This window comes from Lactuca serriola, chromosome 3 (genome assembly GCF_051521515.1).
Source record: "Lactuca serriola cultivar US96UC23 chromosome 3, Lser_US96UC23_V15, whole genome shotgun sequence".
In the NCBI taxonomy this organism is placed as follows: Eukaryota; Viridiplantae; Streptophyta; class Magnoliopsida; order Asterales; family Asteraceae; genus Lactuca; species Lactuca serriola.
In genome coordinates, this window is record NC_136410.1 from 15,611,427 (window position 1) to 15,628,337 (window position 16,911).

Below are 16,911 nucleotides of genomic sequence, written 5' to 3' on the forward strand. Positions count from 1 at the left end.
CTCTTTTTTATACCTTTTCTAGTCGGACATAAAAGTATTGTGTTTTTTATTAACTTTATGTTATTAGTTATTAATATAACACTTCTAAAAACTATGTATATTTGATATAAATTTATATTTATGCGGTAATATAATTATAAATTAATACAAAATCGCCGCCTTACATCACGCTTTGAAAAACGTCATGGCTCGCTGTTTCACCAAGCCAGAGAGAGAGAGAGAGCGAGAGAGAGAGAGAGAGAAACTTCCCTGTTTCACCAAGTCATAACGACAACATTTCTTATAATAACACCGAAGGTGGGGCGTTGTTCATAATGTTATCACGCCTTCCACATTAGCCATAAAGGGAATTTTGGACTTATACCCAACACTCTTAGGACGTATTCGGCAAAACTAGCTGGTAGCGGGTAGCTTGTAGCGTTTTGTTAAACGCTACATGAAGTAGCATTTGGATTTGGAACGTTTTGATTAAACTAAACGCTAGAAGCTTGTAGTGCCAAACGAGACTTTTTGTTTTAAACGGAGCATTTTGTCAAACGCTAGAAACTAGAAGCTCTCAAACGCTCTGTGCCGAACACGCCCTTATACAAACTCTTATACAAGTGTGTTTGCATTAGATCCTTGTCCGACTCCCCTTTGACACTTCTTCAAAATTTTAGTTCCAGTAAATTGTTAGATTGACACTAAAATTATTACCAACTTTTAATTGCAAAATAAAAATATGTTTTGATGTTTTCCTATGCACCAATCCTTTACACGGGTCTTTGGTGATACATCATCTTTTTGAAAAGTATTACATGGTCTTTGGCGATACATTATTTTGTTGAAAAGTATTACATGAAAGCTATATTTGTTATCTTATTCTATAAAACAAGGGGTAATAGAGAACTTCACGCCAAAAAGTGTCATTTATTTGCCCATTTTATACCCTATAAGTTATTGACATCACTAGAGCCTCAAGGGATAATACCCGTTATATTCATGTTGAGAACTTTGTTTTGACATGCAAAATTCATAAAGGAGTTCAAACTTTACATGACTAAAATATCAAGTGTTCCATACTTTCCCCACATGTGGGCCAACCAGAGAATGGCTAACCTTTTTTCGTGTTGAGAAAATTGTGTATATAATCTATGTTTTAATGAAGTTTTATTTCTTTATATATGATTTCTTGGATTTTTCTAAAAAAATGAAGACTAACATTTGTAACACATCAGAAAATAAAAGCGAGCCATATTTTGATATATCTTTGGCAATAATATTGCCTAAGGATCATAATATTGACGTAAGCGAATCTTACATGATGTATGTAAAATTAGAGATAGGAATACATTATACATCTTTTTTAAACACTGGTTTAATTTTTAACCATCTGAAAGAAAGCCAATAAGCAATACAATAGTATCTTATGCTATACAAATGTAGGTAGCTTAGGTTAATATATAAAGACTAAAGACCACATGTCTCAAGGTAAAACTAGATCTTTAAGCAAAATGCTTCCTCATCAAATCCAACCCACCTCAGAAACAATAATATTATTTCAAGGAAGCTCTTGGTTCTTCTCCACCACCCTTACTTCTTTTGCAGATCTAAGCACATCGGCCTGTGACAGAATAAAGTCAAACTATCATGTTCTTTAACAGTCAAAAGAGCGAGAGGTAGAAAGATGTACAGAGAAAGAGAAAGTATATGTAAAGTTGACCTGAGTATCAGTGATTTGAACAGCAAAAGCATCAACGATGAACAAAGATAAGGTCTTGTGGTAAGTTCCAGGCGCAAGTTTCTTTGCCAATAGATCGTTATGCTTGGTGCTCAAGTACATTTCCACCTCCCTTGCCCCTCTCTTTGTTCTGCACATATTACATACATGATACATCAGCATCACCATGGGATAATTAATGGTGGTGGAGGCCGGAGTCCGGAGGGAGGAAGTAAGTGAAATTACAAAACTGACCTGTCAGATTGCAGGCGTTCGTATTCTGGATCATAGTTCATGAAGACAAAATGGAGATGTCTTTGTCTGTCGCCCATTGTTGAGTTGGGCAGCTTTGAGTGATAAGATCCATTGGTCATTGCCCTTTTATAGCAAACCAACAACTTTACTTTGACTCTGTCAAATGGTGATATATGGATCTAAATTTTAATTTTTTTAAAAGAAAATATAGTTTTCTATTAAATATAATTAAGTAATACTATATCGTTTGTAGGGTTAAAGTTGAGAAAGTAAAAATGGACCATTACTTTTTGAAAAGGAAAGCACATAACATAAGTACCATATAGTTTTTTGGCATTGGCCAGAAAGAAAATGCATATCTAGTTTTTCGCCGATCGACATTGAAAATTTATTTAATTGATAAATATAAAGCATTCAATCATATGTAACTTTTATATAATTTTAATGTTGCTTGCTATAATTTCAAAAAATGTAGTGGTGGTTTAAAGTAATTTATATCAGATGCAGTCCTTGCAAATGTTCATATTTTTATCAAAACACCATAAAGCATTAATATTATTGTAATATCTAAGTTTAATAATAATAATAATAATACTAATAGTAATAATGATGATGATAATAATAATAATAATAATAATAATAATAATAATAATAATAATAATAATAATAATAATATAATGAAATAAAAAATAAAATAAGATAAATAAAAAAAAATAAAACTTTATTTAAATATCATGTTCAACCAAAAGGTAAAACAAAAATAAATCGTTTAATATGATGTAACAGTCTAAATATGTTTCGAAAGCTGATTGCATGAAAGACATTTATGGTGTGCATGTGGATCACATAGCTAGCTAGGGACTCCGAAGTCATTAGTGGATGGGAAAAATCATGTAAATTAGAGCACAAGAATCATGCTAGAATTTGTATATTATAAACCATGTATTAGTTGGATAGTGTTATCTTTTTGATTACTTATTTAATTGTGTTGGTTATGTTGATGTAATCAGACTTAGATTTATTGCAAAAAAGAACCGTGTTATTGGGCTTTCCTTATTCAATGATATGATTTAAATTGTCATATTTAGTGTATTTTATTAAAAGTGATAGCATAAAAATCCTGCTGTAGACTTTTCCAAACTAGAATAGTCGTTTTGCGATAAATTCAAATGCCCATGGCCCATTTTGTATTTTATGATATATAAACAAGTGATTGTTAAATATATTTTTAATACATTAAAAAATTTGATAAATTACACCATATAGCTGATACACCACTAGTCCCACAAAGAAAGTGAGAAGACTAACAATAATTTTATCTGTTGTCAAATGCACCATATAAGCAGTTTAAGTTGATCCACCTTAAGGTCTATGTGAAATGTCAATTGCATAAGACTAACAGTATTTTAGACATACTTGGTTTGAGTTTTGGATCTTTTGTGTTGAATGCACCATATAATCATCTCATATTGACCCATCTCAAGGCCCACATATAAGGTTAATCGCAGAACCCTAACAATATTTTAGGCATGCTAGAATTTGAACTTCACATATTCTATGTCAAAATTCATACCTCAATCACGATCCCTCATTGCAAAAGCAAAATATATGTAAGACAATACTAATATATTTCTTTGTAATCTTATTTGAAAATTTCATGATTTGATTACTGATCATAATACAATGAGTGAAAAGGCAAACAGACAACAAGTTGCGCCATTAAACTTTTTTATATGAGAAAGTCAATCCTTTTGAATACTATATTCATATATCTAGGGGACATAAAACTGTTATGCATGAACCATTTTACTCTATTAAGAAGCTCTACCGCATTCGCCGCGAGGAAACCAAACGTATCAAAAGCGAATGATATGAACACATGTTGATTTTCTATACACGATTTCTCATGTTTTGTGACTTCGCATGTAGCGGCTTTTAAAGCAGTTTGCCCCGCCTTGAAAACCCCAACCCTCAAACCCATGAGAGGGGATAACCCAGTAAGGTCTATACATACGTGTTTCCCTCCAATGCATCCAAAAACCAAAACATCACCTGGTCTAAGGGTTGAGCTTCCTTCTGTCGGGTCAGTTAAGAAAATTCACAAGTACCTCCTTCTTAGCAGAAACCCGACCCACTTAAATATGTCAAACAAAACATCCTTCATCATATCGTGTCGGTACTTGAACCCCGTGAGTTCTTTATAATGAACTGCATTCTCTAAAAAATAGTCCAAACATGCCTTGCAACACACTGAACATATCTCGTTAGCTGGGATTATTGGGATCGTGAGCCGATATTTAAGGATAGTACGATACTCCATAATAGACATATGTTGGTCAAACCCATCTATAGGGATAGCTAGAACAAAATCTTGAGCATGTGGTGCTCGTAAACACTCGAAAACTGGTTTCTACCGAACCGTCATGTTGAAATGCACTTCCATGTCTTGGACAAGTTTATTAAAAATGACATTCACCAGTGTATGTTGGGATTTAGGAGGGGTTGTGTCCTTATTACTGAAACTACTAAAGTCAATGCTCGGAAGCATGTTACAAAGAGAAGTCAATGCATAAGCATAATCAAAATCCATACCACATATGTCGTTATCCCATAAGATGTGGTCTTGTAATACCCATGATTGTGCCCTTGACGCAACAAAAGCATATGAGGTAGTCTTTACTGCTGAGTACAAACCCAAACCACTAAACCTAATGGGTAAGGAAGCAAGTTGCCACTGTATGTTGCTAAAGAAAGGGCCACCACAAACCAGGATGTCCTCCATCGCCCCGCAGTCCTTTGTCAAAGAATAACACCACCGCCTCCATGTGAATGGGTTAACACATCATCATCCCAAAGAAAATTTTAGCAATACCCATACAAGAACAAAGCAAAAGAAACTCATTTTGGGGGTCACACAGTTGTGGAAGAAGGTGCATCAAATTCACATCATTTACGACTCCCTTTATGGCTAAGATGCTAATGAAACCAGGTTCTCTACTAATAGCTCCCCCAAAAAGTTTCACCCCCAATGTTGGCCTCCCGATGTTGTAACGTCCGTAGATCCGGGCTAGTCAATTTAGAGACGATAAGCGTCAAAAATGACTTTTTGATAGAAGAGTGTTTAGAATAAATAATCTTAACCAAGTTGTAATACATGTCACAAAGTTTCCATACATATAAAGAACGCTGCAATCCGAGTTATAACGAAGAAGTTATGACATGTCGAAGTTTCGCGACAGATTCGGCACGATATTGTAGGACGTAAATAGTGAATTTACGATAGAGCAATTTTTAGCCTTAGCGATTTAAATGAAAGTTGTAGAATACGTTAAACCGAGAGCGTGCATAAATGGAACGTCCAAATCTGATTTCATATGGGGAAGTTATGATTTTTCTAAGTTTTAGCTTAGCAGTATGTAGCCCAAAACTCGATATTTAGATCGAGTGATCTCTAGCCTAAACAATCTAAACGAGAATCGAAGATCTCGTCGATAGTAGTGCAACTGTAAAAAGACAGACAAAAACGGACGTCAGATGAAGAAGTTATAAATTTATAACAGACTTTTTCTGTACCAACCTACTAAAAATATAATATTAAAAATGAAGTCAACATTAGCCGACGGAGTCTAAATGAAAGATGTAGAGTATAATCTCACCTACACGTGGATATAAAGAACGTCAAAAACGGAGCTCGTATTCGAAAGATTTGAATTTTTGAAGTTCGGGACACGAACTTCAACCTGTGTCAGAACTCACGACGTGAACTCAGTGATTGACACCTTCAGAGCCTGACAGACTGATGTCGCGACTATGCACCTGATGACGACCAAGTTCACAACGTGAACAAGCTTGGTTCATGACGTCAATAGCAAAATTTAGCCCTATAAATATAAATCGAAGGCAGCTGGTTTTGGTTGCTAATTTCTCAACCTCTCTCCTACTTTTCTCATCATTAAGCCTACTTTTAGCCCCCCGAAGTCCCGATATCATCCCCGACACCCGAAGCAAGTCCCGAAGCCTCGAAGATCCCGAGAAAAAGAGTTTTCGAGCTGAAACTCTGCTCACGAGAAGCCCGGTTTTTGAAGATATCCCGGTTTCATCGAAGAATATTACTTTATAGATCCGTAGTGTTTTTTGATCATCGTCTTATTAGGTGAGTGCATAGTCCCTTTCATGAACATGATTTTAATACAAGTATTGTTTGAATGTATTAAACATATGTTTTGTGTGAGTTATTTGATGATGTCTGAATTAAGGGTTAAAGAACATACCTAATTGTTTATGATAACTTAAGTTAAAGAGTAAACCTAAGGTTTTTTGTAATGGTTATGGGGTAGTATCTCTTTATGAGTACAAGCGAGATATATACGGAGAATAGAACTTTAAAATATGTCATTGATCTGGAAGCATGGATTTGATATAGTTATTCGTCCCTAGTCCGAGAGTATGGATTAGACTTAGTTAATTGTCATTAATCCGGGAGTATGGATTAAGATTTAGTGAGTTGTTATTAATCCGGGAGTATGGATTAAGACATAGTCGGTTGTCCTTAGTCCGGGAGTATGGATAGGACATAGAATTTGTCATTAGTCCGAGAGTATGGATTTACACATAGACCAATTGTCCCTTATCCGGGAATATGGAATGGGCACAATCATGGACTCGAGAATATGGATTAGATCTAGGAGTAAGAGTTAAAATTTAAGGTCCAAGGGTATGGATAGTATCGTTGCGAAGATTGACAGGGTGGGGTAAGAGTTGGTTATATATACAGAGAAAATTTTATATTGTGTGAATTCTAAATTATATATATGTTATAACATTGTGGGATTGAAATCCCTATGTACTCACCAGGTTTTCCAAACCTGACCCACTCAATATTATTGTATCACAGGTATCGATACAAAGACACATTACACAGAGAGATTAAAGAGATGTATATCACTAGTATAGATGAATGTAAGTTCGGTTTATGCTTATGTGTATGTATTGACCAGGACATCACAAATGTTTTAAAACGAATAAAACACATCTCTTCGGAGATGCTTGGATAAAGTATTTATCATGTTTTCTGGGAACAAATTCCGCAACATTTTTTTAAAAGATTACTCTGATTTTATTTTAAAAAGCATAAACGAAATCGGTCTTTTCTAGTTGTGAAATTTAGGGATGTCATAGATGTCAAGCGTGAATAACCCCTTTTGAAGCATCTTACCATCACAAGAGGGCTAAAAGAGCTTGATTTCCTTGATATTCAACTGAAGGCCCAATTCTGGACCAATCACCTTAATGATGTCCAACACTTTGTCCACCTTCTCCGAATCTTCAATAAGTGTTCCATCATCGAGGTACCATGCATGGAGAACAACCTTGCAATTGTTTATAATATTATGCAAGAAAGGGTGCAACACAAGAGCAAAGAAAAATAGACCCAATGTAACACCCCGTTCTTTAAGTGTTTAATTATAAGTCCCTGAGATTTAAGAGGAAGGGTAATTCTGGTCCTTTTGCAAGAAATAAGTTTCATCCGAGATGGTTTCGGGCTGGTGTATGTGTTAGAAGCATTTGGGCTCTCGTCACCCCCGTATGAATGTAAAGTTATTTGGGAGCGGGTTTAGATTAGAGGAGTTGCGGTGTTTTGAAGTTGATCATTGTTTATAGCTCTTTGTGGTATAAGTGGATAAAGGGTCCCATGCATGCGTGGCATGCATGCAAGTATTGGTGAAGTCTGGCTGGGTACTCCCAGCGTAAGTTGGAAGTACGCCCAACGTAAAGGGGCGAAAAGTTGCGGGTGGTCGGGTGAGTACGCCCAGCGTACTCTCAGAAACCCCAAACCCTATTTTAGGGTCAACCACTATATAAGGAACATGTTGGTTCACCCCTTAGCCTCCTTATGCTCATCTTCAACCTCAGAGAAACCCTAGATCTCATGTTCTCTCCATTATTGGGTGTGTTTGACCTTGGAAAGCTCTTTTTGGCAAAAGAAAGGCTTGAAGGAGAAAAGAGAAGTTGTCAAAGAAGAAGAAGAACGTGTGGAGCTTGTAGATCTGAAGAGATACCATCCTTTGGAGCTTGTTTGAGGTATAAAGTTTCTTGCTTGACCTTCATATTGTATAGATCTATGTATTTTGAAGCTTTGTCTCCATTCTTGTCCCAAAAGTCCTCACCTTGTTGCATAGTTCGATTTGGTCAAGATTATTTGTCCTTTCAGACCTTTGGAGAGGTCTTGAGTGAGAAAAATGAGGTCCCAAGGGCTGTAGTTGTTCCATGTGTGAGATATATAGGTCTTAATGGATTAAGACCTTGGATTAAGAGCTTAAGGATGTCCCAAGTGATAAAGTCTGAGACTTTATGAATTCTAATCATATTTGGCCTATGGATCTGAAGTTTGGGCTTAAGAGCTTAAGCCATTAAGAGGTTAAAAGGACTTATTGAGTATTGCAGTTACACCCCGCGTAGCGGGCCAAAGCCCCGATCCTCGTTTGCGTTTCATTGCAGTACGCCCAGCGTACCAAGGAGGGTACGCCCAGCGTACTCCTCCTGTTGGACTTTCATTTTTGGGCTTTGAGTTTGGGCCGTTGATGGACAATTGGTTATTAGGCCAAGTCTGGGAATTTAGGGATAGAGTATTTTGAGCCCAATTATTGTTATGGACATTGGTTCTAGGCCCATTTGGTGAAGTGGGCCCAATTTGGTAAATTGGGCTAATGTTGGACTTTGTATGAGATTTGGACTTTGGTTTTGGCCGATAAGTGGAAGTATGATTGACCTAATGCTTATTTTTGTTATGATGGTTAGTTCGGGATTTGCGGTGAGTTGGTGGTTCGAGAGTCTGCTTCCTCAATTCAGAGTATCGGCATTCGCAAGGTGAGTTATCCTCACTATATCAACAAGGTCTAAGGCACCAAGGCCGGCCCTTTATCGGATTGAGATCCGGGTATCTGTTGTTATGATATTGCGTGTTATGGGCCGGAAGGCATTAGGTTATTGGCCGGAAGGCATATTATGTTATGGGCCGGAAGGCATATTATGTTATGGGCCGGAAGGCATATTATGTTATGGGCCAGAAGGCATTGTGATGTGGACCGGAAGGTCATGGCCTGGAAAGGCGTATGTGCGTAAGTAGTATTTTGGCTGAGACGTAGGGTGATGCTATGCTAGTGATCGGTTAGGTCGGTATCCTGGTTAAGATGATGATATGTTATGTGATCTGTTTGATCTATTTGTTAACTACGAATTGTTATATGACTGTATATTTATGTGCACATGGTTGTTTGGACTGGAGTTGGGTTGAGGCGGGTCCTGCTTTGTGCTGTAGGCCAAGATACCCAGGGCGGCCCGGTTGTTCCGAAGGCCCAGCGAGCGGTCCGGATAGGCTGTAGGTCCCACAAGGGCGGACCAGACGTGCCGAGGCTCGGAGAGTGGACCAGGCCGACTGAAGGCTCGATGCGGGCGGACCAGTCATACTGTAGACTCAGAGAGTGGACCAAGTGGGTTGAAGGCCCGGTGCGGGCAGACCAACCACACTGCAGACTCGAAGGACATGACTAGACACGGAGGGTGGACTGAAGGCCGATATGGCGGACCAGTCACACAGTAGACCCGATATGCATGACTGTTCTATGTTCTGTTATGTTCTGTATGTTATTTATGTTATGGGCCGGAAGGCAATATGGTATGGGCCGGAAGGCAATGTGTTTTGGACCGGAAGGTCGTAGCCTGGAAGGGCGTATTTGTGGTTGGTATTTTGGGGGTATCTCACTAAGCTTTCGGGCTTACAGTTGTGGTTTAAATGTTTTTTTTCAGGTTCTTCAGGAGATCGTGGCAAGGCGAAGGCGTGATCGTACCGCTCCTCGTGTTTATGTTTATGGCATGATTCTGGGAATACTCTGATAATAAATGTATTGAAAACATTTTTGTAATAACGTTATTAAAATGGATTGTTTTTGAAAAGTTTAAATTGTGTTGAAATTTTTGGTCGTTACACCCAATGGGTCTCTGTTGAACCTTAGTGGTGGACAGAATATGTGTGTCTCTTAGATACAACCTTGTTTCTTGACTATATAAGAATTCTAACCATAAGGATATAGAATGACACCTCAATCTGACCTAATGAAGTAATGTTGATATGTCCATTATTTTAAAGGCATTGGAGAAGTCCACGGTAAGCATGTAAAGAGACTCGTCGACGTGGCGCTCACTCAACACTATGTTGACGCTATGTAATATGGCCTCAATGCCACTCGACACCCCAAACCCAAACTGAAATTAATTGAGATGCTTTGTCATTTCTTTACCAACACCTTTCATAGCCAACTTGGAAACCATATGTCTCCATACAATGCCTAGTATAATAGGTCGCATTCTATTGTCAGGTTTCAAGAGCGCGTAAGAGGAGCAGAGACAACAATTCTGCCAAAATCGACATGCATCTTCCCCTAGCTATAGATTAACCACAAATGTAATAGCTCGTAGGAGGGTCGTTGGCTATAACCGACCTTTCTCCATAAAAAACATCCAAAATGTGTTGAGCTCTCAGCTTGAATCTTCCACATGAGGTTCCTTTAAGTAAGGAGTTAATACCCCCAAGGACATTGTCAATATCCACTATACGGGGAGGTTTTGAAAATATGGTACTCGGCATGGATGGTGGTGGTTTGTATAGGTGTTTGTCATCCAATGTCTTCATGGTATCACCCCCGTATGGAGCAACTCACGATGAGCATAATACTTTTACTGTTGCTGAAAAATGCTTATTTGCAACCTTATGGACACATTTCTTAACGTTGGTGCTGCTAGTGTTATTTCCTCCTGAATGTACTCTTCTTTTTTGCATTGTTGCTCCGTTCTTGATTGTCAACCAAGTTTTTAACTAGCTTGGTTATACCATCTTTTGTCCCCCAAGTAACTAAAGTGCTCAGGATATTACCATGCTGCAACGACTTTCTGTTCCTAGACCTACCTTCCTTCTTATTCTTGGGTCTAAATAACTTAAGAGTACACCTAAGAAGAATTAACAATGCTACCCACGCTTCGATGAAGCCGCGGATAAGCAACCACCTTGAAAATAGCTGCTTTCAAAGTCTGAGAGAAAGTCATACAACAATTATAATAGACGATGTTGACTGTGGTGAGAGGTAGTTTAAAAACACGATCAAAAAACTTAGCATCCAAAACCACCCCCTTCATTGAGGTCAGCCTCCGGTTCCTTGGGTAGCAACTTTTGTATGACAACAATATGTCCGCTCACGTCATCAACCTCCGCAATAGACTTAACCAAACCATCAGGGTGGTAACACGAATGACTCAATACATGTAGTCTCATGAAATCCTCGCATATCCATTGACCAAACGTCTTCAATGTTGTCCTTCAATGTTGTCGCCACACACAAAAACAACTCATGGTCCAAAGTAATAGCTTTCCGCAAAACAATCCATGGTCTGAATTAATCATTTGTTTCAAGATAATATTCTGACCCTTCTCGGTTTAGAAATACAACACAAATTTAATATTTTAACTTGAACTTATTTCAACTCATCGGTTAAACTAACCTATTTGTTTTTTTTTTCACCTCTCTCTGTCTACCTATTTTCAAATTTTCATGGTAGATAAACATATCAATTAAATAGGGGATAGTAATAAGGGCTAAAAGCATAAAATGTATTTATAAATGATTAAAGGGATAGTTCCTGCAATTCGAGACTTAGTGAAGAGATTATTTATATAACCAAATAAATCATTGGTTAAATGGCAATTAGTCAAAGTGACCCTGATTAAGAATATTATTATATTACAAAGGACCTGTTTCCTTAAATCATGCATGGAAGCTTCTCTGATAAATGATCTTACAATGCATGGTCTTAAGCTAAAAATTTTTACAGAATATCGGTCACCACACGTACGCACGTATGCTTGTAGAGAAAAAGTCAACAGATTCTCTTGAATCTAAAGCCACAAATTTATTGCCCATGTTACAATGAGACGTGCACAAACCACGATTACCATTAATTAACTTTATTTATATTCATTTTAAACGGAGTAAAATTAGGGCTGTTCAATAAATAACCAAAATCTTACGATGGAATGGCTACAAATCAGCTCCAATGGACAAACACTTGACGCCTCAACAAAAATTAAAATTAATTAAGTAAGTATTTTGTTTGGTTACAACACTTCAATCGCTATTTTGTCATTTTAATGTTTTTTATTATTCTAGCGCATTACTAATTTAATAAAAACTGGCCACTGTATTCAAACTTAGTAAGATTATATATTTTTTATTTAACTTTGATAATTTTATCTTCAAAAAATCTGAACTCTGTAATAGATTGATGGTAAAAGAAAAAATAAATAAATCAATGCTCCAAACGTTTAGATATAACGCTGACACGAAAATATAATTTTTTTTGTTAATATTTTCAAATGGGCTGAATGAAAAACAATAAAACTTAGTTATTAGTTTTTAAGAAGAACCGGGTTTATTACTTTATTAAATTTATTTTGCTCGATGATATTGATATTTCTGGAAAACTTTGTATTTTTTGTGTAGGTTCGTGTAGGGTACCAAATATTATTTAATTAATTAAATTAATTAATATAATATAAAACGATAGTAGAAAACAATATCTTTTGTGACGTGTCGCCGTATTAGAGACCGTACGTTATGGGGTCTAATATTAAGCAATAAAATACTGACACGTGTACATACTGACAAATTAAAGTTCTTTTAAAACCACCGACAATTTCCCTGCTGTCATCTGATATCCACACGTGAGAGGAGAGGATCATGTTTATTTTTCCTATTTTGATAAAATTATTTAAATAAAATATTGACAAAGGTTAACACGTCAAAAGTGTTTATTTAATTAGGCCGAATGGTACATATCTTATGAGAGGGTTCCGTACATGCGTTATGAATACTACCCCCACTCTTACGCTGTGCAACGACCGTGATGGCTCGTGGCATGTGGTAAGACGGACACAACCAATCAATTTCTTCTTCTTCTTTCTATACACCACGATGGTGGCTTCATATGTACGTACACCACCAAGGTTGTGGAAATGAGATAACGAGATGGTGGTGAGGTAGAGGGAGATGGCGTGGGGAGCATACCTTATAACCATATGAGATTAATCTTTTTTTCATGTCCATAGTGACGGTGGTGTTGTTGGTGTCCATGGTAGTGTGGGTGTTAGTGGTGATGGAAGCGGTGGAGACAACGACGAAAATGGTGTTGACAGCAACTGTGGTCATTAGGGTTGAAATTTAGAAAATGTTTTCCAAAATCATAGACTATTTTTATGTTTTTTTGGAAAAAAGAAAATAAAAAGATTTTTTTTTTATGTATTTGGACTTCCGAAAAACAAATACTAGTGTTTTCCTCGTATGTCTTTCTGTCCGCAGGCATAGGAGGTCAAAAATATAATGTCAGGTTTCAAGTCGAGCTCTTTGCTTCGGGTTCAGGTTAACCCGATTAATAGTTTCAATACTAAAATACAATGTACTGTGTACAAGCATACGGTGTATTTTAAAGATTATCATTGCAAATATCGCACACATCGTTGCCTCACTAGCTAAAAAACACAAAATTTGTCTAAAATTATACTGTATATATTAGTCACAAACCACACCACAAATTCGCTTTATTACCATTTACATTTTAAGTCCGTAAGCATTTAGGTTTTTTATTAAAACGGTACAACATCTTTATACTTTTTCGGTCCATCTTACATTCCACCCCAATTAACCCGACCCTAATAACTCGATTAACTCGAACCCAACTAACCCGAATTTTAATAGGTCGTCTCAGGTGAAAAAGTTATTTTTACAGATCCAACTAATTCGACCCGTTTAACCCGAATCCTGGCCGGGTTGATCCGATTAATACCCCTAAATGACCCAAATCATTCTTATATAACAGTATCGGTACTTGTTAAAAAAATGTCTTTAAGCCAATAAGTTAAGGATTAATAATGATCTCAAGTTATTATATTTTTAAATCTAAAATGTATACAATTATTTATCTTAGTTCACGATCACCCTGTCCAACTATGGGTTTTTAGGCTGGTTTCTACAAAATAGGTTCATCCAAAAGTTTAGTGCTCACGTTTGTCCCTAAGAAAAGTAGGGATTTAAAATCTCATCAGGGGGTCGGTTTCCATGGGGTGGAGGTACTTTTACAATGTTTTCGGATTCTAGTGAAAATAAAAAGCACCATGTGATTTTATTAAAAACAATGATGCGACTACAATAGTTTTTATACTAGTTTTCATAAATTTAATATTTATCATTTGTTTTAATGATATATTCAATGTAAAGCGAACATTAGTTCGTATTTAGTGTTTGGATGATAAACTCGATTTGATAAAAAATTATCCAATATATTGCATATTGTTGAATTTTTTATTTGATTCGACTATTGTTGTTCATGAGACTCTTCTAAATAAACACTTCTCTTAAGTTTGGAGGTCCATATCGTCCAATTTGTTTGTTTGGTAAATTTAGCGCCATCTTAATCAATTTTCTAATATAAATGATGTTAGTTATTTTGTCTTGGAGTTAACGGATTTTTAGACATTTTGTGTTAGAAACTTAGTTAAATTTAGGTGATGTTTGTTATTCACTTATTTGTATAAAAAATTTGTTAGAATTCTTCAAGTTTTTAACATTTTGTTTTTATATTATGTGCTTATCCAACACGTTTACACGACTTGTTCCGTTACGTTATAATTAGGTATGATTACAGTGTACAAATCACTTTCCATATTAATAATTTCTTTGGTCTATTACGTTATAGTTAGGTATGATTATAGTGTTCAAATCACTTTCCATATTAATAAATTTCTTCGGTCTATTCCATTTAGACGCAATACAGTTGCTAAAAGTTTTAATAAATCGAAAGTATTAGAAAACATTTTGGGGACTGGTGTCTTTATCTTGTTGAATGTGGGCCTCCAGTTTTTTGGGTTTTTGATTGTGAGGCAGCAAATTGGGCTGTGGGCTTTTGGCCTCTATTTTATTAAAAGTAAAAGCCCTTTATATACATATAAAGTATAAACAACTGGTCATATATGATTCTAACTCCATTATTACCGAATACAATAATTTCCGCCAAATCTGGAAAACACCAAAAGCCTTTTGGTAAGGAATGAAACAGTTATGTTTGTAAGACATGATTTGAACCTTGTATTTCAGTAGGGCAATATCTAATACTGAGCTGGAAAGCCTTTGGTGTAAAATTATGTTTATATTGCCTTAGAATATTACACGGTCGTATAGAAGCTAAATCAAAAATATAAACGTGCTAAATGGGCGGGTAAATATAAACACAAAACTAAACGAGTTGACCGATATAACACAAATATATTGATTTTATTTTCTTTTATAAAACTCTACTTTCATTTGTTCCTATTATAACATTATACCATGACAATTCCATCCAATTATAGTTGTATCATTCATATAAGGTTGATTATTTTTTTAGGACAAAGCATTGAGAGCGATGTATATTCGTTGATTTGTTTATTACAACATTATACTTTCAAGTATAATATCCATCAATTTTAATATGATAGTAGTTGGCAGAAGAAAAAAAAGGGAAATAGATAAAAGAGGATCAAATGTTACCCCTATAAATAAATTTTATTTTATTGTTTATATAATATCATTGTTTAAACAAATGATGATGTATGTTTTGGATAAATAGGTAAACCAATAATTTTCGAAAACTGTAATCATCAAATTTAAAGACCAAAAACAACTGGTCAAGAAACAACATTTCAAATAATGTGTGTGATTTGTTGGATGAAATGCTTTATTTTCTTTTCCGTTTATTTCAATATCAGTGTAATTAAAAATAAAACTATATCGGCGTTATGAGTTAAAAAGAAAAATGTTTTCCGTTCAAAATAAATATTGTTTCTTTAGGTTAAAGTTAAAAAATGTATTGTTTCGTATTGAAAATCAAAATATGATTATATATATTTTTTTTAAATTCCGCCTAAGTTTTTTTGTTGTAATGGAAAAATTAAATCAAATAGGAAACAATTTTCTTTCATTTTACACCAAAGTTATGTAAGTTTTGGAACAATTTGGAATTACATAATTGCAATTAAGTAGTGCAAAATTGATGAATATTCATCAAATAATATTAGTTTAATATTTATATAAAATAGTAGATGCTCTTGATTTCTCACTTAAGGTTCACAATAAAACCAACATCCGGTTCAAGAAAAAAAAATGTTATCAAATTTAAATGGCTATTGATCAAATATGTATATTATTATTTAAATAATTATAATTAAAATTTTTAAACAAAAATATTAGATATACAAAGAAATTTATAACCAAGAAAGTAAATACTCCATCCGTCTCATATTTATAGTCGATCTTTCCTTTTTGAGTTGTCTCAAAATAATAGTCTACTTAAAATAAATATCATTTTTAAAAAAATGTTCATTATTATTACTTAACCAACCAAAATATTTAATGATGAAATTAAATGCAAGAAATAGTAAACCTGTCATTTTAGTGGATAAAGTTAAAGATAATTAATGATTCATTAATTTGTGTGTTTTTTGTGTGTAGACAATAATTTTGGGACGGATTGAATATATGATTTTGGTTGCTTAGTTAATAGTTATACTTGAATTTAGAAAGAAGAATTTATGAAAGTAGAAAAGAAAGGATCTGACTTTTAACACAAAAAGATAACTTAGAACAATGAAAATTTTGATCATTAAACCATAATTATGATGATATTTCCAGGGGTGTTACATAATTAAACTCTAATATCAACATCATATATGCTACAAAATTTTATAATATACATAGTCTACATGGATATTTTCATCACATTAGTCTGGAAAAAAAATTCTTTAAAAAAAGTCTGCTTTTGATCGCCCAAGAAATCTTTAACATCATTGACTTGTAATCAAATTTAAGTTTACTTTTAGT

The 16,911-nt window shown here is 35.1% G+C and overlaps 1 protein-coding gene across 1 annotated transcript; it reads right to left on the reverse strand.

Annotated features, from left to right (window-relative positions):
* Nucleotides 1–1,236: 1,236 nt before the first annotated feature.
* On the reverse strand, nucleotides 1,237–2,079 carry LOC145094283 (uncharacterized). The gene is made up of 3 exons (XM_079032558.1): nucleotides 1,955–2,079; nucleotides 1,703–1,850; nucleotides 1,237–1,603 (listed from the first exon to the last, which is right to left on the reverse strand). Exons 1-3 carry the CDS (start codon nucleotides 2,071–2,073, stop codon nucleotides 1,541–1,543), a joined length of 330 nt encoding a protein of 109 aa, XP_078888684.1. The 5' UTR covers nucleotides 2,074–2,079; the 3' UTR covers nucleotides 1,237–1,540.
* Between the last annotated feature and the right edge of the window lie 14,832 nt (nucleotides 2,080–16,911).